Source organism: Pangasianodon hypophthalmus, chromosome 27 (assembly GCF_027358585.1).
Source record: "Pangasianodon hypophthalmus isolate fPanHyp1 chromosome 27, fPanHyp1.pri, whole genome shotgun sequence".
NCBI classification, from domain to species: Eukaryota; Metazoa; Chordata; class Actinopteri; order Siluriformes; family Pangasiidae; genus Pangasianodon; species Pangasianodon hypophthalmus.
In genome coordinates this window covers 14,164,846-14,185,610 of record NC_069736.1, presented here as the reverse complement: position 1 = coordinate 14,185,610, position 20,765 = coordinate 14,164,846, and the positions used below count along the sequence as shown (strand labels likewise).

Below are 20,765 nucleotides of genomic sequence, written 5' to 3'. Positions count from 1 at the left end.
GCTGTTTGAAGTTTCCTGACATGGGAAAGCCTTCAAGATTTGCCGTTTCTCAGTAACACGACAGGCTACGTTTTTATTCCCACCATAGTATACGACCAAACAGGCAGACCAAACAAATCATGTGAATGTACAGCAACAGTGTCAATGAGAGTCTATATGTAATATATTCTATACATATGGACATATCCCATAGATAATTTCCCAACAATGCAAATACAACTATGATGCATTTCAAGAAGGCAGTGCAAAGAAGGAGGCTTGTGCAGAAACAATATAAACAATATTCACTTGAATATTTCCTGGATGTCTGTGAATATCTGGCAGTTTTGGTAGTCAAACCAACAGCTCATGAATTTTTAGAGGAGATTTACATGCCAAAAAAGTTTTATAAAAACATTATGTAAAACTTGAGATTATATTCAGCTGCCTGGAGCACCACTGTGAAGCTGTATGAAGGAGATAGTGGCACAATATGACTGACAAGGTACTGACTAATCTTATCATAGATAGACAGATAATGCAAGCCTCTTGTCAAAATGACTGTTCTTGGGTGGATTTGGGAAGAGATTACTATCCCCCCGCTCCTCTTCCCCTGAGCACGGAAATCTTATTTTATCAAATTCCTCCAGTTGTCTTTTGAGGCTGTAATTAAGATATTCTCTGCTTTAGAGCTTTTTCTTGGTGTGCCGATGCTTCCTGCAGGTACAGATTTATGGAAAGTTCCATTTTTTTGCAGAAGAACTACATGCTTTAAGGTTCGTACATGAAAGAGCACACAGCGACTGAATTCTTTGGTTGCTGTGGAATCAAGCAGGCAGCTGCACTGAGCTCATTCTCTGCGGCTGCCATGCTTTGAAAAGGTCAGCGTATTATTTGCTTATGGGTGTAATGAAATACATGTTTGGGGATTGATAGGATTTGTGTCTCCATAAAATATAAAGACACAGCCATGGTAGTTCTTGCATTTGTTTTTGGCAGCGAGGAAAGAAGAGTAGCATAGAAGCTCTTTTTAAACACATTGATGGGATTCACTTGAGTTATTCTTCATTAGTCATCATTTGAAGTGGTCCTGTGTAGCTAAAATGTGCAGACTCATATTTTAAAACAACTGTATCTCTTTGCAATAGAAAATTATTGGTAAATGTTGGGAAAATAACTATTAGGAATTGGATGTTCAATTCAATTTACCAAGCCGATTCTTTCTGCCTGCCTGTTTCAATTACTCAGATGTCCAATTTGATCAATTCAATTTCTCCTGGGGAATATAAACCCTTCAAATTGTGACAAACCCTCGCACTGGTTTATGACGCTTGAAGTTGTGTTTTTCAGTGTATTTCGAGTCAAACTTGATAGAAACCCATTTGCCCAGATGGTGTTCGACTCCATGAACAGCTGCACAAAGGATTTTGGAGTCAAAACATTCACTGGTTTTTGGATCATTTAGTCGAATAAAGCTGCCAAAGATGATGTTCTGTTTACCGAATGAGTTCCTTGTGTCATCCATTCATTCACTGCCCAACATGTGAACGCAACAGAACATCCATGCCTTTTCTTTTCTGGGCCAGATTCAGTATAGTTCCCCAGGTATCCTTCAAGGCTTTGATTTCTTCCTCCACTGTTTGCAGCCAGGTGCTCTTACCTACCTCTCTTGCGTCTTCCCTCTGGTGTCCAGTGAAGGCCAGTTCATGGGATGTTGTCCTTTTCTCCTCGGATGACGTACCCAATCCATCTCCATTGCCTTCTCATGATGGCAATGTCCATGCTCTCTTGATTGCCCCAGAATAGTAGTTGCTGGTTGGAGATGGTGTTAGGGCAGAAGATTTGCAGGATTCTAATGAGGTGCTTCGTGTTGAAGGTTGACAGCTCGTTTAGGTCACTTTCTGTCATTCTCCAGCATTCTGAGCCATATAGCAGAGTAGAAAGAACACATCTCTGTTACAGTCCAGGCTTGGTATTGATACTATACTGGAGTGACCTCCACACATTGTTCAGCATTTTAAAGGTATTTCTGGCCTTGCTGAGAAATCCGTATCTGACATTGATGCCCAGGTAGGTGAACTCTTCGGTTGTTGGCAAGTCTGCTACTTGTATTGGTGTCAGATTTGGGATGTTCAGCATAATCACCTCTGATTACTTGTGTTATAACTTTTAATTGTCAGAATTGTACTAGAAGTTTTAAAACCAGTAACACTACCATTGCGTAAGTGCCACACAAAGTTTTATTCAGATGGACTTGTGCAACAGATTCAACAAAAAGAACAATTCATGAGTCATACCTCACTAACAACCATTTTAAAATTCTGCCCATGTTCTTTGTTGTATAAACCAAATCATCTGTCCCTCTTTTTTTAGCTTTCTGCCAATCATAATGTGGAAGTGTATCTTCCTGACCTGACCTCCAAGTGTTGAACATGGATGAAAATAAGCTTTGGTACATATAGTACATTGCCCAAATTGAGTCTGGATGTTAGCATGCTAATTTCACATTGGTGTCCTTCATTTTTTTGAACTCAGCTCCCTTTGATCGAGATTTATAGTGTGGTGTGGCATGTACATTAACATAGCCTTTAGCATTCAGCACAACATGTAGTGTTCTCATAATAGCACTCCAATTAACCACATGCATGCTCTCTCATACACTCAGTTCTGTTGTAAAGACTGATGCAAACATGGCTAAGAGAGTGAGGGGGATTACACCAAAAAGCTGGCTAGACACAGAGGCCAAAGTCAGCAGCTTGTCTTATCCTATAGGCTGCTATCTCGTGAATTTTTAGAGTGACCCTGTAATAGGCAGTTGAGAGTTGACAACGGACATACACAGAAGAGTTAATATCATTACACAGAGGTGCCAGTTTCAGCAAAATTTCCAGCCCAACTACATCTCAAAAACCACACAAAATACCTGGGAAGCAATGTCACTGTGTCGCACACGCATTTCTATTGTACAGGTAATTTCCATTCCGTAATCCCCCTTTCCCTCTCCCAGTCTTTGCAATATATCTTACAATAGAAATGGATCTACATCATAGACATACTGTCTGCACTTACACTTTGAGATTGTTTGCAGAAATAGATTGTGTTTTGATAATTTGCTATAAAGCAAGATCTTGGTGGCACAGAGTAGTTTTGACTTACCCCAATTTCCTGCATGACCTTGGCACCCCTGTTATTAACTGTCCTGTTTGCTGATTTTTCCCCCCGAGCATGGGGCAGCATGATTCCTGCCCCAGTTGACCTCTAATAGCACTTGTCACAGTTCCCATTTTTCGAAATAAAAACTCTATGGAGCCAAATGGGGCGATGATCACACAGACCCACAACTGAGCTAGAAAGGTGAGCAAATTGAAAGAACATCAGCTTAAATTGGTCAAATAGCAAAATTTACGAAATCGGTGGTCACTCAAAAGAGGTGTTGATAATTTCAATGGGATTTAGAATATATGCAGTTGTGAATGAAGACTTTATGAAGATTAACTTTGGGTTAAGCTATGGACGAGCCGCCACTGTAGGCAGTCTTCAATTAATACACTCAAATCAAGTACGAATGGCTAGGTGCTGAACTGTGCAAAAGTCTTGGCTTTTATATTATTCTTTTCTTAGATTTTAACTTTGTGTTCAAACTTTTGAAACATTCATTTACCGGCTATAGACCAACAAGGACCATCTTCTGTGGGAAGGAAAAAAAAGAACAAGGCATTCTGCGACAGATGGTATAGCCTCTACTGAGCCCTAAACTTAACATCATGGAGGCTGTCTGGGATTCCTTGAAAAGATGGAAGCAAGTGAGAGCCAAAGTCTGTAGAGAAAATATGGCAAGTCCTCCAATATGCTTTTAACAACCTGCTTGCCGATTATCTGCGTTAAATCTAAAAGAATTTATTTCAAAGCAAAGGCATCTTCACTGAGGTTCTGTGTACATGTTTTTGGGTACATGTTGATACCTATATTGATATTGAAAATGTACTTGGTATTAATCAATCAGGGACACCAAAGAACATTTTTATTTAGCTCTGTTTATGTTTACCCGGCTTACATAGTGGCAATGAAAAGTGTGCATGGGCATATTCATGTGCTTAGGCTACTAGATTTATTCTTTCCAGCATTTAAATGAAGTGCATTAGCTAGGTACATTAGATACCTTAGATCGATTAGTGTTGTTCCACTTCAGCGTCTGTACAGCTTTAAGTGAAGTACATTTTTGTTTTCATTGCTTCAAAATCCCTCATTGTCAGTGGCCGATAGTGGCTGAGCATCAAGAACAACATACTGGGTAAAAGATGATCTTTTCACTCACCTAGTGCTGTCTAGACATTTTTTAGACATTGTTTGTTGCTACCATGTTCCGGTAGCAATGAACTCCTGTTCATGATTATCAGGTTACTTGTATAATAGGAAAAGATGTCTGGATATTTTCACAGAGCATAGTTTGGAGTACCAGTATTGATACTGATGCATCCGGACTATTGTCATTGAATAATCTTGAATATATCATTGAAAACTCATACCAACATGGAGAATATACTGCAGCTCCATGTATATGCTATAACTTGACAATTAATTGCTTTTTCAGCTGCTTTGGGACATGGTTAAGCATGGGTGATTTATATGTAATCGCGTTTGCCAAGTTTTACTGGTGTGCGCATTGTATGACGTGTATTACAAAGAGCTCCACTGTGCACAGAGGCATCTTATTTAAAATGAATTTGAAATCCAGCGCAATGCAGTCACAGGAACAATTGCATCAGTCCATTAAAAAGAAATTGTACTTGAACACCACAGGACTGTAATACAGTTGGATTAGTCTGACATTCTGCCTCAAGGTCTCTCTATTTATTATTGACTCAGATGAATATCAGAGAACATTTAAGAACATAAGGTATAAATCCAGATAATAGTTTTTGCAAAACAGTCCTGCCTGATATAATACCTTTTGTGAAGGGTAATGTTTCTGAATGTTGGGCTCTTACATGCTTATCTGGCTGCTATGAAATTTACAGACAGAGTCAGGGGAGCTCCTGCATTTTGTACCAACTGTTCAGCCAGTGAGCCAGAGTTGCCAATGAATGCTCTTAGTCAGAACCTGTTATCAGATGGGCTGCTGCTCTCCTTCCTGAATGTGCTGCTTTATCAGAGTCAGTCAGTGCTGATCTTGGTCCCCTGTTCCCCTTCTTCCTGCTCCAACTCTCCATTTGTCTGGCAGTGTGGCCGCTGCATTCAGAGGTTAGAGACGGGCTATAAGCACTTTTTTTTTTTTGGTGATTTTTGTTCTGTGAAAAATAGAAAAATGTGACATTAACAGAATATTTTGTTTTCTTTCCTGGTGATCTGAGGTATATTGTTACCTTGATATATCTGGTGTATCACAATATCCTTTTATAACATTTTAAAGTAAGCAATAAAACTGGTATTGGACAATAATAGGCTTGACACCAAGCAGAGTTACTGTTACCTCTCCAAAGCTGATTACTTTCTATAACAGCATTTCCCAAAGTGTATTGTTCTTCTTATACCACAGCGATGACGTTAATTATTAATAAAATAACGACATACTGTTTCTATGAAAAGTCTATACACCATAGTTAAAATGACAGGATTTTGTGATTAATCATGTGAGATCTTTTTCACCTTTATTGTGATAAACCATCCAACAAAACTCAGATGAAAAACAAACAGAACACCTTTTAGGGGAAATAGACCAAGCTTACAATAACCTGGTTGCATAGTGTGCACACCCCTTAACTACTACTTTTTTAAAGCACCTTTTGCTTGTAATACAGCACTCAGTCTTTTTGAGTAAGCATCTACCAAAATAGATTGGCACTAAGTCTCAGTCTCAGCTGAAGATAAGCAGCCCCAGAGCACGATGCTGCCACCACCATGTTTCACCGTAGGTATGGTGTTCTTTTGGTGATAAGGTGTCTTGTTTTTGAGCCATCCATATCTTTTAGAATTATGCACAAAAGTTCTACTTTGTTCTCGCCAGACCATAACACATTTTGCCACATTTTGTATTCTTTACATGTCTGGGCTATAAGGTAGGATGGCTAGATAGGCTTGGATTTTTTTTTTTTTTTTTTTGTGAGAAAAGGCTTACGTCTAGCCACCCTACCTTATAGCCCAGACATGTAAAGAATAAGAGAGATCGTTGTCACATGTTGATTGTTCTATAAACTTTTTATATCCTATTTTATACTTTTCTATTCATCTACTGTTACGTTTAATGTTGTTGAATGTCCACAGAACAAATGAGTTCCTGTAATCACTTATGTTACAACACTACTGTTTTGCTGGCAGTTTGTTAACAAACCTAAAAGTTGGGATGTATGTTGTGTATCAAAATGTCTTGTATTGTGATATGATATTTTTTTGTCACATCACTGACTCTTAATCTCAGGAAGCTAAATGAGAAAATATTGTCTTGTGATTTGGGTATTGCTTTCATCTGGCTTTTAACTATGCTATTTTTATGTAGAGCAGAAATTTTTTTTTTTTTAATAGTTGATTATTCACGTGACGTCCATTAATCAGCTTAAATGTGTTTTGTTTACTGATGAATGTAAAATTGGTGCACGTATTTTACTACTACATCATCATCAAAAAAATACCAAGCCCCTTGAATGAAATGTACTATTTAGGCCATAATGTCAAACATTTAGTACATTTCACTCATCACTTTTATTTTCAATGCTTTATTGAGTGAAACTATCAGTATTTTAGGTTTGGCTTTTTTAATCCCTCTCTCATTTCTGCAGTTATTCAAGGTTCTATCTGCAAGAGTGAGATCTCTTCTTGTTATTAAAGCGAGAAGCCTAAACACTGCAAGTGAAATCTGTTTTTGTGTTCTTTTAAAACTGCCTCAGCAGAGCTGGGCTAGAAAACAGCTTTGCGTGGAGTGTTGCTGCTGCCCCCAGTGGCATCACTATGGTATTACATCCTACCATAGAATAGAGACCTGTGTGCTCTTACATTTCTTTTATTAAGTAAACGGCTCCATAAATTTTCCCTATCATCTTTATTGTTAATGGAGACTATTTGTTGCTGCCCAAGCTTTATGCTAACAGTTTTACTTTGAAGGCTAAATTAGTTTAAAATCACAAATGCGTATCCTTTCAGATTTCAAGTACATTTTTCGCTTTATGTAAATGGTGACATTTTTGGTGAGTCCACTTTATACAAATTTATCTTGGTCCCCAAATTCTTGTGCAAGGACACAATTGTAAGTCCTTTGGTTCTCTTAAGATTCTGCTTTTTTACAATTTATTTTACACTCACCACCCACTTTAATAGGAACAACTGTACATTATTTACATTGCTCATTTATGCAGGTTTCCACTCAGCCAATCATGTGGCAGAAGCACAATGCATAAAATCATGGAGATAACGGTCAAGAGTTTCAGTTACTGTTCACATCAAACATCAGAATAGGCGAAAAAGTGTGATCTCTGTGACTTTAACCATGGTATGATTGTTGGCGCCAGATGGGCTGGTTTGAGTATTTCAAACCAGTAAACTGCTGATCTCCTGAGATATTCACACACAACAGTCTCCAGAGTTTTTATTTTTATTCTGTTGTTTTGATTAGATTCATTTTGATTAATAATCTCTTACTAACAGCTTCTGTCAAGAGCAGGCAGTGTTGAAATTTATGCACCGGAAATCAAACTCCACATTATGAGTCCAGCTAAGGAATATGTAATCAGATATATTATCTATAACTTCTCTTCAATCATTTTTATTTCCACCTCTCCTGTCTTTGGCTTTTATGCTGGCCCTTTCGCAATCAAATTTGCCAAGGTTTGATTTGGATAATGAAAAATGTTAGCTTGACTTATAAGTGCCTCTAGGGTGCATACAAAAAAAAATGTGGTCTGTCATATTTGAAATGCAAGCACTGAATAAATTTAATCACATTGCTTACTCATTTATTTCAGTAAGTACATCTGTACATCCCCACAACTTCAGAATGTAAGAGACACTAAATTGGAATACCATTTGCTTTTCTGATAAACCAGGAGATAAGACATGAATAAATGGTGAGGCACAGGAATGCCATGTCTGGAGGCTGATAGTGAGGTCTGTTAGGATTGCACATGAAGCTCCAGCATGATGGTGGTTTGGTTGTACGGGGCCTTCAGGCCATCATAAAGCTTATCAGAGTTTCACAGGGTCTGCAAGAGCAAACAACATAACATCTAGTGAGAAATATCTCTCCTAAGCCCGCTGGGAAATAGACTTTTTCCCCCCTCCTTGAGTTTCCCGAAACTCGTTTCTCAAATATCACAGCCAAATTGTTGTCATTTTTATTAAACCCATTTTTAACAAATCAGAGCTGACAGAAGCGTTTCTCTAATTCAGCCCCTTTTCATCCCATGCTTCGCAAATTACTTGTTATCATTTCTAATGACTCATTGGCTCTTAAAACCCAAAAGTTTGCGAAGGCAGTCTTGTGGTTTATTGCTTAAACAAGCAAGAACAATAAGCTCAGTTTTTTTTTTATTACTCAGAAGAAAAATAAACAGTCTACCCTCTTCATGCAGATGCAGTTTTGTAATGTGTTTTTCTAAAATGAAACTCGGACTGAAAACAAATCCCAAAGGCAATAATGCTGTCTGGCAGGCAGTGGTGCCCAATGAGCGATGACGCTTAATAGTTATCACACTGTGGTTCAAAGGTGCTTAAATCATGCAAATTCCCATGTTCTCAGGGTAAAAGATGGATAAAAGACTAAAGTTCATATGCTGGGTGCATGCTATCAGATTTTTTTTTATCCACTTTTATCCCAGACTTGTGTCTCTACACACAATTCTTAGATCAGGGTGGATACTGGTCCTTGGAGGCCCAGTCTTGCCTGGAACAAATTATCTTGTATTTGAAACTTTTCATGAAGCAGTCCGAAGCCCTGCAGTTGACTTGCAGATCAATGAGACACTCTCAATTTTTTTTTTTCTCTAACTTTTTTGGTCAGTGACCACTTTTCAAGGACATGACCACTCTGTATGATCACGTAAAGCTCATTAATCCAATGTGATATTGAATTCTGTGCTGTGGCAGTTGGAACTTTGACTAAGTTTGGATTTGAACCTATGCTCCAGACTGAAATTTCGCTCATGTGCTGTTTAGTGTCTGGACATACACTCTGCAAATTACAGCATGAATATTTTATTTTGTAGTCTGTCTAGCTGACAGTGTTGCACAAAAATAAGCACTCTTCCAGTGTCTGGTGTAAAGGTCACTTTGATTAACTTGAGACTGCTAGTACCAAATTGAATGAAGGATGAAGGCTAATGAAATTTGAATAATAATTATAATTATAATAATAAGTATCCATATCCGTAATGCTTTCTGAGACGCTTTTCTGTTTACCACGATTGTAAAGAGTGGTTGTTTAAGTTAACCACACCCTAAGTTGAACCATTGCTCACTGGATGTTTTTTTATTTCGCACCATTCTGTGTAAACTCTAGAGACTATTGTGTGTGAAAATCCCTTGAGATCAGCAGTTTCTGAACCCACCAATCTGGCACCAGCAATCATGCCATAGTCAAAATCACTGAGATCACATTTTTTCCCCCATTCTATTGTTTGATTTCAACAATAGCTGAAACTCTTTATCCCTGAATTAGACACACAATATAGAATCCCCCTTCAACCAAATTTTCCCTTTCCCTCATGTAAAATATACAATTTGCTCATCCGTGATGTTTTCAGGAGAACGTCCAAATGGTTCCTCTGCTAGTTCCAGGCCAGCTCATCTCTATTTCCCCCCATTAGCAAGTCCGGATTATTCACAGGCCCCATATTAGAACCGGTTTCTCCTTTTGTCCAGCTGCCACTCACAGGAACTGGGTGGCACTAATAGAGTTCTGGCTCACTGGTCCTGGACTGCAAGGCTCAACTGGAGGGTCCGGTCGCTGGTGGTTGCACATCCACAATCCACAGAAACTAATTTCACGAAACGCTGCCTCTCCCCTATTGCAAATTAGCGATATTATCATGCCACTAATTAAAACGTCAAGAGAGCAAATGCTTTGCGGCGGTTTGCTATTCATTGGGCACATCCTCAATTTGACAGGGGGCAAAAAGTGAAAGTCTATTCATTACACTTCTCTGTGTAAGGGTTATACAGTCGGGTTCAGAATTATTGGCACTCTTGGTAAAGAGTTTTCTATTGCTCTAGCATGGTCTCATTTACTTGCATTCAACCCCAGCTTCCCAACAATGCTAGCTAGTGGACCAGAGCAGCATAGAAAACTAATTCAGATTGCTCCTGGCCTGAAGACTGTTGTTGTCGCCTTAAATTAGAGGTCTTAACTCGTGGGTGTAATCATATCAGCAGCCTTGCCTTTTACATTATGGTTGAAATTTGTTTTGTTAACGGCTAATGCTAGTCAACTTGCCTTATAGGCTGCTTTTACTCTAGGCTTTTATTTCTAGCAACAGATGCGCTGGCTAGAGCACCTTCTGCGGTGATTAAAAAAAACAAACAAACAAAAAACACTGTAGCTATTCCAAGTAGCTAGTACAGGCTAACTAGCCAGTATTATAGTAGCTAGTACAAGCTAACTAGCCAGTATTATATTGTTATTAATAATAAAGATTAGATTTATTTTTCAATGTGCAATATATATGTGGCAAATATATCTTTCTTAGAGGACTAGACAGCATTTAAACCTTAGTATGATGCTGAATTCTAACAGAGGTGACAAAACAGATCCGTTATGTCCAACCATAAAATATTAACATTGAAATATCTACAGTTCAACATTTGAGCATCTCACTATCGAAAACCTTTTTTTTTCCTACCTGCTCTGTCCTCCATGTTGTTTTTTTCTCGCTTTCCCCCCTGAGCTGCAACCTGATTGATCGGGTCATGAAAAGCCGCCATTTGGTACTTTTCTAAAAAGTTGAAAAAAGTTTTTTTTTTTTAAGCACTCTGCTTACAAAACTTTTTAAAAATCTGTTGCTGCCTCCCATAGGATTACTTGTAAATGGTGGGCCAGCTGTGGAAAACACTGCTTGGTGTGAAAGCAACCTCATGGAACTCACACAGGGACTCCTACCAGGAGGTTTTCTCTGTAGGTACTCAAGCAATTTGAGCTACACTATTTCATGTTTGCATAGGCTACACTGAACAGTGCGAAGTGTCTCCAGACTTGGGATGCTTTCATGAGTTCGTTCCACGTTCTGTTATGCATTCTGGGATGCTTTTCTGCTCACCACGTTTGTAAAAAGTGGTTGAGTTATCGTAGCTTTCCTGTCAGCTTGAGAATCATTCTATCTTTCTTTGCCTTCTATCCTATCTGAATGTGTGTGTGTGTGTGTGTGGTGCACTGATAGAATGGGAGAAGTTGTTAAAGCAGTCTGATGCACTGCTTTGGCAATAATGGATTTGTAGATATTGCATAAGGCAGAGCTCAGAGCTGCTTCGTTATTTTCACTTTTTCTTCTGTTTCATGACCTTGAAGCAGCGTGCACAGCTTGTGTGTCTCTGTCGTGTTCAATATCACACTCCTGTCCCGTCCTATTGAAGAAAACATGAATAGCCGCTCAATCTTTAATGATTTAGAGAGTTATAAGATAGAATAAATTAGTTTTTCGTTGCCTCTCTGTCAGTCTCAGTGAAGTGGTCATTGTAGAGACAAGATTTGAGGAAAAACTTTATATTTTGACCTCTTTTGGGCAAATTCATCTTATAGAGATGTTTCAGTGTATTAACGTTTCACAGCTTCTTGTGTAAGTTATACTGTCCATCCTGGTGACCTTCAGGAATCTTGTCTTGTAATGAGCATCATTACTGGCATCCAGGGGCTGTTTGTACCAGGTTTGTCTCATCTCTTCTTAAATATTAGCCCAGGAAGAAATATCTTTCTTCTTCTCTTTCGTTTTCTAGCTGTTAATCACATCTTGGCATGTAAAAGTGAATAGAACTATGGTGTTAAAGCCTGTCTAGTTAGGCCCCAACCTTCCTGAATGCTAAAACATGTACAGGACATTGTGTCATAATTTGTCACAATATCAATATTATATCATATCACCTAGCCGTAAGGTGTCATGGACTCTTGCTTGATGTGTCAAAATGGTACTCCTACCTACATTTTAAAAAATGCTCTTTAAGTACTTGTTCCACCACTGGATTGATATGGCATCACTGGATTGATACAGCTGGTAATTTTTGCATGGAGCTCCCATTTAAGTACCCAGAAGTGTATTTAAGAAGAGGCAAGGCGTCAAGGTGTCGCACATTTGCATCAGCATGGCTGGTTCACAGCAGGTTAGAGGTTTGGGTGATGGAGATGGTTGCTGAGTCGTTCCAGCTGGGTAATGGTCCCTGCCAAGCCGATGGCAGCAGCTGCTATCAACCCTGACATTTTAGCACCTGCTGTCTGTCACCATATAGCCATCTGCCAGACCTGAGAGTGAACCGTGAGATATTTTTTAACACAACACTTTCATCATACGAACCTGCAATTTACACTAAAGGTTTCTACAAAAGAATTTGACATGGTTTGATGGCCTTCATTGGTGAGGATTTAACTGTAGTGGCCATTTTGGTTCTGTGAAACTGATTCATGAAGCATCCGTCTGCTTTGATTTGAAGCCCTGGCTATACATCCATCATGGTCTGCCACTGGCTCTTGCTATTAGGGTGACCTGATGGGGTTTTTCGATGGAAATGTATTATTTTTAGTGGCCCATGATGGCTGGGTCTGGTCCCTGTGAACAAACCTGGGCAGAACAGATGTCTGGACCAATCATCTGGCTCAGAAACTAATACAGAGCCATTCTGTACAAAAGGCAAGTAGCACTGCCACTCTAAGAGAAGGGTGCTCAAAAGTTACGTAGCTAGGGAACACTTTAATTGGAAAAAAAAGAAGCACAAATGTGGTTTACAAATCTGGAAACTTTATCACAAATATAATAACTGTGATAACTATTGGCTCATGATTTCCACCACTGTAACTAATGGACATTGTCACAAAGCAGCTTTACAGAAATAAATGGATTCACAAAAAAAATATTGTAGACAATATGAGGAAGAAAGCTTGAGAGGAACCAGACTCAAAAGGGAACCCATCCTCTTCTGAGTGCAACGGATAGTGCAATTATAAATAAATCCCTTCTATTATTGTGTACTATATGGACAAATAGTGTAACTGTGCAACCAGTAAATCCATCACAGTTTGTGCAAGAAGTCCGGCTGGTGAAAATCTATCCACTGTCCACTGATGGAGTCCTGAGTACGAAGCTGCTCGTGGCAACTGCAGCCCCAAAGCCACCACAGCAATCGCAGTCCCAAGCCATTACAGTACAGTACAGCTCCCCATATGTGATCCCCAAGTCATCTCCACAGCCCCCAGGTGGCACCATCCCCAGCAATCCAAACAGTGATACATGTTTTCCCCAAAGATATTATTAGATATTCTTTTCTTTTGTTCTCTTCCTCTCTCAAGTATTCTCTCCCTCTCTCCCTCTCTCTCTCTCTCACCAAGGTGTGGAAGCGTTCTGGTGCGTGGTTCTACAAGGCCTTGCCCAAGTACATTCACCCAGAGAAAGACTCGTTCATGGACAGGAGGCCTGTGATAGAGAGAGAGGAGCAGCCAGTGGCCAGGAGTGTGCCGATCACCTACACATGGGCCCACAGGAAAGGTGGAGTTTCATTTCTATTCTATTCTATTCTATTCTATTCTATTCTATTGTTTGGTTATACTGTACTCTCTTCTCTTCTCTTCTCTTCTATTCTATTCTATTCTATTTGGTTATATTGTATTGTATTGTATTGTACTCTATTCTATTCTATTCTTTTCTATTCTGTTTGGTTATATTCTATTCTATTCTATTCTGTTTGGTAATACTGTATTGTATTGTACTCTATTCTATTCTATTCTTTTCTATTCTGTTTGGTTATATTGTATTCTCTTCTCTTCTCTTCTATTCTATTCTATTTTATTCTGTTTGGTTATACTGTATTGTATTGTATTCTATTCTATTCTGTTTGGTTATATTGTACTCTCTTCTATTCTATTCTATTCTATTCTATTCTATTCTATTCTATTCTATTCTATTCTGTTTGGTTATATTGTATTCTCTTCTATTCTCTTCTATTCTATTCTATTTTATTCTGTTTGGTTATACTGTATTGTATTGTGTTCTATTCTATTCTGTTTGGTTATATTGTACTCTCTTCTATTCTATTCTATTCTATTCTATTCTATTCACTTGTATTGAATTGTATTCTTTTCTGTTCTTTTCTGTTCAGTTCTATTCTATTCTCTGTTATGCTATGCTATTCTACTCTGCTATATTGTGTTTTATTCTGTTATGATTCTGTTCTTTTCTCTACTATTCTTTTTGGTTGTATTGTGTTGTGTTTTGTCCCATGCAGTTTTTTTCAGGTGTATTCTATTCTATTCTATTCTATTCTATTCTATTCTATTCTATTCGTTTGTACTCTATTCTATTCTATTCTATTCTATTCTATTCGTTTGTACTGTATTGTATTCTTTTCTGTTCTGTTCTATTCTATTCTCGACACAGGTACACCTGGCTGTTTCAAGCGTCTTGTATCTCGATTGCATCCTGATAAAAATTTTAATCACACGCATTTACACACGCACTGTAGTTATACCGAAAGCATGTTTACGTGCACAGATTGAAATCCAGTCGCTCTTTCGTGCATCATGTGCTAATCATTTTCCTGTGTTGTTCCTTATTTGTAGCAACAGAGAGCTGCTGCACCAGGGATTACAATTTTGCACCAACTTTGGCTGTCGTGGACCACGAGCATTATAACATAACAGATTAGAAGAGGTTTTAGTTTTTAAATGTGCTTTGGGGAGCCAGATGCAGTTCCAGCTGTATGACATGTGGCTCCTGAAGTGGGTTGTATGTTTAGAACGAAATATATTTTAATCGCATCCTTGCGTGCACTTACACTTATGACAGGGTTTTAGTTGTGCTGCAGTTTTGCATGCCAGTCATTCACCATCATTTAGTCTGAACAGATTATTTTTAAATTCTATTTAATTCATATTGAAATATGAATGTAAACAACACAGATTTAATTAGTATATTAATATAAGTGTATCTTCATGGTTCATCTAAAAAGGTCTTGGAACGTATACTAGCCATGGCAGCACTAAAATGAAGCCATGTAAAGCTTTTTTGAAAGTAGAAAACATTTCTAGTCAGAAAGAGTATGAACTTTGAATGTGAACTAGTCAGAAGACTGGGAAAAGAACAAATTTTTAATTTCCTTAATGCTAATACTGAGGAATGATGAATGATTAGCTACGCTATTTTTTTTTTCCACCTCAACCCAAAAACATCAGGCTTTGCTAAGTTTTAATGCTAAAAATGACTGCAGGTGATATGAATATGGATACAGCTCGTCATCATACATGCCCACACACATATGCTGGTTGTTCTGTTCGAATGACAGCGACGCATGTGTTATTTTCACACTCCATGTTTTTCACAGTGCTTAACATGTGGCATATGGGCATCATGTTTTTAATCATACACTGATCACTACAGTAAATATCAAGAGCCATTTATAAATAAAGATGAGGCAGAGGATAGCTACGTTAGCTTAGACAAGCTCAGACACTTTCCCGTAGCCTAAGTGGTCTTTGGTTGGAATGGTGGACAAGAGGAATTTATTGTCACAGTGGCATTATGGGATCTGGAGTCTTTTAAACATCGACGGTCCAGATTAAACATGTCCAAGTGTAAACAGTAAATGCTTCATTTTCTAGTTGCAAGTGTATATGATAGCCTGTATAGTAGCCTGTGTGAATTTGAAAAACCTGTTGTTGTTTCATATTTTCATATTTGCTTTTCCTATGTTATGGGAAAAGACAGTGATTGATTCTGCTCACTTTTTTAACAACATGGTTTGGATTGGGAAAACAGAGAGTCCTGGGGTTTATTGTCAAACCCCAAAGGCAACATTTTGCTTTTCGTGTTTTTTGGCTAGAGCGATGCATTATGAGTTTTGAATTCATTGAGGTGTCTGAAGACAGTTACCCAGGGGCTTTGAAAGTCCTGAAGTCAATATTTCACTGCACTGTCAAAACAATGATGGTGCAATTTTAGACAACATTAAAACCAAGCGAGTGGCACGGTGTAAAGCCATCGAGCTATCATATCTTTTATTTAGATGTTTGTATGGTTTCATTTTAAATATAACACTCATGAAGAGCTTTACAATGTGCTTTTTCTCTCTTTTTAGTGTAATAATAGCTACATAAATGTACATTATTAGAAAAAATATCGGCATTTGCTCTCATAGCATCTTGTGGCCTAAATAGTTATACTACACTGCTGTTGAAATCTCGAATCTGATTGGTCAGGAGGTGTTGATTAATTTTCTTGACACGTCTGTAACTTACGCAGGGACCTGTATGGTAGACACACTACATGAACAGATTTTAAAAAGCCTGTTTAGTGGTGGATACGGTGAAGTTTCCTGAAGGGGATTTTTATTTTGAATTATTGGAAGGAGTCTCCATCGTCAGCACTTCATAGATAAAGCTGTAACTTTTCCGAGACAGAGGGCGTTGTGGTTTCTCAGTGACCGTACAAACTGACTGAAAAGAAGAGAGGGTGGTGTTTAACGACTGTTTACGTGTCACAACATTAAATGTAACTATAAACTGTAAAAACTGTAATTGTTGGCAAATTGCTGTGACATTAAACAAAGATCAAAACACTTTATGATTATTGGAAAATAATCAACTTCAGTTGTAACTTTGCTTTACGCCATAATCCTTGATTATTTTAACCATGTTACACATTACTCTAAAAAGATAAATCCTTTACAAACCTACAGGTTAGAGCAACGTTACCTCAAACACACATTCATTAACATCTTCTCTCATAGCTTTATTGACAATGTGACACATTCAAGTCATTGTTGTATGACGTAGGACTTAATTGGGACAGATCTGGTGACTGGAGGCCAGAGCATTTTCGACAGTATTAGATTATATTGTCTCGACATCAATAAATGTTGGGTGTTGGCAAATTAATTTGATTGTAAGTTCTGAACTCATTTGAGATGTCTGCTTTCATAATTTCAGCTAGAGATACTATTTTCGTATAGAGATGCCTCAGAACATGATCATCAGTCAAGCTCTCTTTGTCTACCAGGTATTGTTTGTAGAAGCAATCTGGGCTCTCGAGTAGCTCTTAGCATCCTCTTTCCTCTCTTTCTCTCACGGCCCTTCATCTTGGCTGGACTGGCCCTACGTATTCCATTTGGAGAGTCTCGTGAATTAATGCTCGTGGGTTAATCAGGTTAAATTTATGTAAATGTTTTAGATGGGTCTCATCAGAATTGCATGAACATCTTGCATTTGGCTGCCACACCAGATCTGTGATGGTAATGTGCTAACCTGATGGGCTTTGCATAGGGTAATGCGGGCTCATTAGGCTGTTGATAAGACAGGAAGGTTGAAGACCTGTACAAATATCACTACACACAGATAAGCCGCAGATCTATTTTTTGTGGCCTTGTGGTTTTATCAGAGAGGCGGTGCGCCAGCCAGTGCTCAGTACTCTCTTGTGTTGTATTAGAGATTGTCTGTACTCTGTCTGTACATTGCATTGCATCAAGCTTTTGAATAAGAGCGACTAGATGCTGCGTGGGAGTGTTTTTGCTGAAGTCTGGATTTGAACACATGATGTGGCTGTAGTTTAGATTTCAGGGATTATTGCAACTTCTTTAGAAGGTTCATCGCCACTATCTTGATAAATAATGCTAAGCAAGCATACAAAATTACGATTGCTTAGGAAATATGTGGTAAGTTGGTCAAGCCACTATCTGTGTTGGAAATGCTAATATTAAATATCAACCAACAGATGGTTTCTAGGCACCAATAAATGATAGATTGATGGTTGAATGTGCCTACAATCAACCAGGCCCATATTGCATGCTAGATCTTTCTCAACCAGAGCCCAGCAAATTGGTCCAAACTCCAGGGGGAAATTGTGTCTTTTAATGCAAGCAGCGTCTGGAGTCATGACAGGAAAAGATTACATGTAAATGCTAACTAAAGCAGTACCTCTTAAACATTCTTTTCAAGGCATGACAATGACACATAATTGCTTTTAGGAATGAATTGAATGGTACCAAGCCAACTGCAGTCACCTAAAAGCTCTGTCAATTTTTGTCACTTGTCTGGACCATGTGAAACGTTTCCGATAGATTTCAACTACTTTTGTGTGCAAGTTGCATTTGCAAGGTAGTGTTAGATGCCATTTATGTATGTGTTGTTTGGATTGAATGACTAAAATGACTCAGTTGAATCAATAAGTTTATCACTGTTGCGTAAAAATAGGTGTTTTTACATTTAGTACTCTGTTTGCTACAGTAATCTACTGTTATTTGGAGAGTGACTTGTAGCAGCAGGGATTATTTGTATCACTCTAGCATTATTCTCTTGTATATAGATATATTTAAAGTAAATTGACAGAAAATCAGGCTTTGGCCAATAGAGCTATCTAATGAAGGCATAGAAACATACAGGTATGATCAAAGGGCTGTAGATTAAAGGCATAGGGGTGTGTGTTTACTTATGAGAAGCCAACATATTGTATAAAGAATCAATGGGAGAGAAAAACAGGCTGAAAAATAACTAATGGGAAAAAAAACATCATTGTTGAAACGGTTGTGAAACGATAATGGCAGATCTCACTGACATATTTTGGTTCATGTGCTTTCATTCAGGCATTTGTGGAGCAGTGGTGACAGTAATGTACTGTAAAAGATAATAATAGGTGACATGGAGCGTTATTATGCTGGATGTAACTATTATAAGGATAAATTGTGGCTATAAAGGGATGCCGGTGGCTAGAAACCATCCTCAGATAGCTTGTGGCATTCATTTGGTATTAAGAGGCCCAGTGTGTGAAAAGAAAACTTTCCCCACACCATTACACAACCACCACCAGCCTGAACTGTTGACCCAAGACAGGTTGGGTCCATGGATTCATGCTGTTGATGCCAAATTCTGACCCTACCATCTGCATGTCACAGCAGGATTCGATGTTCCTCAGGCCAGGCAATGTTTTTACAATCTTGAGCTGTACAGTTTCAGTGTCCACTATAATAGCCTTAGATTTCTGTTCTTGACTGACAGGAGTGAAACGGTGTGTAGTCTTCTGTTGTTTTAGCCCATCAACCTCAGGTTTCAACATGTTGTGCATTCTGAGATGCTTTTCTGCTCAGCATGGTTGTAAAGAGTGGTTATTTTAGTTATTATTGACTTCCTGTCAGCTTAAACTAATCTGGTCATTCTTCTCTGACATTCTGTATTTGTATATGTATAACTGTAGATGGTGTATTAGTTTTTTATTATACATACAAATGCTATTGTCCATTAAAGACCTCCGAAACTGACTAGTTCTCTGACATTAAGTTCACTTCCATATCTATCTACATTAGTTTAACACCATTGCTTTCACTGTGTCTGTGTAAATAACTAAGACACTACACTTTTTTATCTCCTTGGCACTAGTCTTTGATTTAACATAGTCATATCATCATGCTTGTCAAGACCTTTAACTATAAATCCGATACACACGAGGCATTTCAATTGGAGAAAAGTGTAATCAAATAGCCTCCAGCACTATTGAGTTTTTCTTCATTCTGCACCCTGGCCTCTGCTGTCATGACTATAATGTGATTGAAGGAGGCAATACCAGAAGGCTAAGGAAAGTAGAAAGGAAAGGGATGAATACACCTCCCATTGTTGCTTTCGGCTGTTAATATCCTTGTTTGTGAAAGCCGAAGGCGTAGGCAGAGAAAACTTTTAAAGTCATTGGTATATTGCTATAATTAAGGTTAAAATTGTGATTAGGACAATGGAATTCTTCTTCCTAATTGTTCTCTTATAACTTTCATAAATCATGCTCTTCCATGTGACAAAGTAGTCCTTTGAAAGGACAAACTGTACCTATTCAGAGCTTAATTTCTAGAGAAAATAAACTGAAACTATGAAAGTGAAAGTTCCAATGTTGCCCAAAATAGGCTAATATGTGATAACTATAGTATACACTCACAGGCCACTTTAATAACCTGTACGCCTGCTCATTCATGCAATTATAAATTCGTCCAAGCGTCAGTAAATGTTCATATCAAACATTAGAATGGGGAAAAAATGAGCTCACTGGCTTTGACCATGGTATGGTTGTTGGTGCCTGACGGGCTGGTTTGAGTATTTCAGAAACCGCTGATCTCCTGGAATTTTTACACACAACAATCTCTAGAGTTTGCACAGAATGGTGCGAAAAACAAACTTATCCACTGAGTGGACGCTCTGCGAGTGGAAAATAAGAGATAAGAGATAAGATAATTGATCAGAGATGTCAGATTAGATAGGGCAGACTGGTTTGAGCTGACAGGAAGACTACTCAAATAACCACTCTTTACAACCGTGGTGAGCAGAAAAGCATCTCAGAACGCACAACACGTTGAGCCTTGAGGTGCACAGGCTACAACAGCAGAAGACCACCCAGCACCAAGCTCTACTCAAGTCAGCCAAGAACTGGAATCTGAGGCTACAGTGGGCACAGTCTCACCCAAACTGGACGGTCGAGGATTGGAAAAACGTCATCTTATCTTTTTTCAATCGTCAGCTCTTCAGTTTCGGTGAACCTGTGCCTGTTCTCAGTTTTGTCCGTTTTTCTTAATCATTCCTGTTGTCTGTGCAATCTAATTTATCGCTCCCACTTGTGTCCAGATGTACCCTTGGTCAATGTCTG

The 20,765-nt window shown here is 38.4% G+C and overlaps 1 protein-coding gene across 4 annotated transcripts in view; it reads left to right on the top strand.

The window, feature by feature from the left end:
* Nucleotides 1-20,765, top strand: part of doc2b (double C2-like domains, beta) — a 149,357-nt gene that overhangs the window by 14,132 nt on the left and 114,460 nt on the right. For all 4 annotated transcript variants that reach the window (XM_053230355.1, XM_053230357.1, XM_053230356.1 and 1 more), the window contains one exon: nucleotides 13,490-13,646. In XM_053230355.1, coding sequence (XP_053086330.1) covers nucleotides 13,490-13,646 — 157 coding nt within the window. The remainder of the gene's footprint in view (nucleotides 1-13,489; nucleotides 13,647-20,765) is intronic.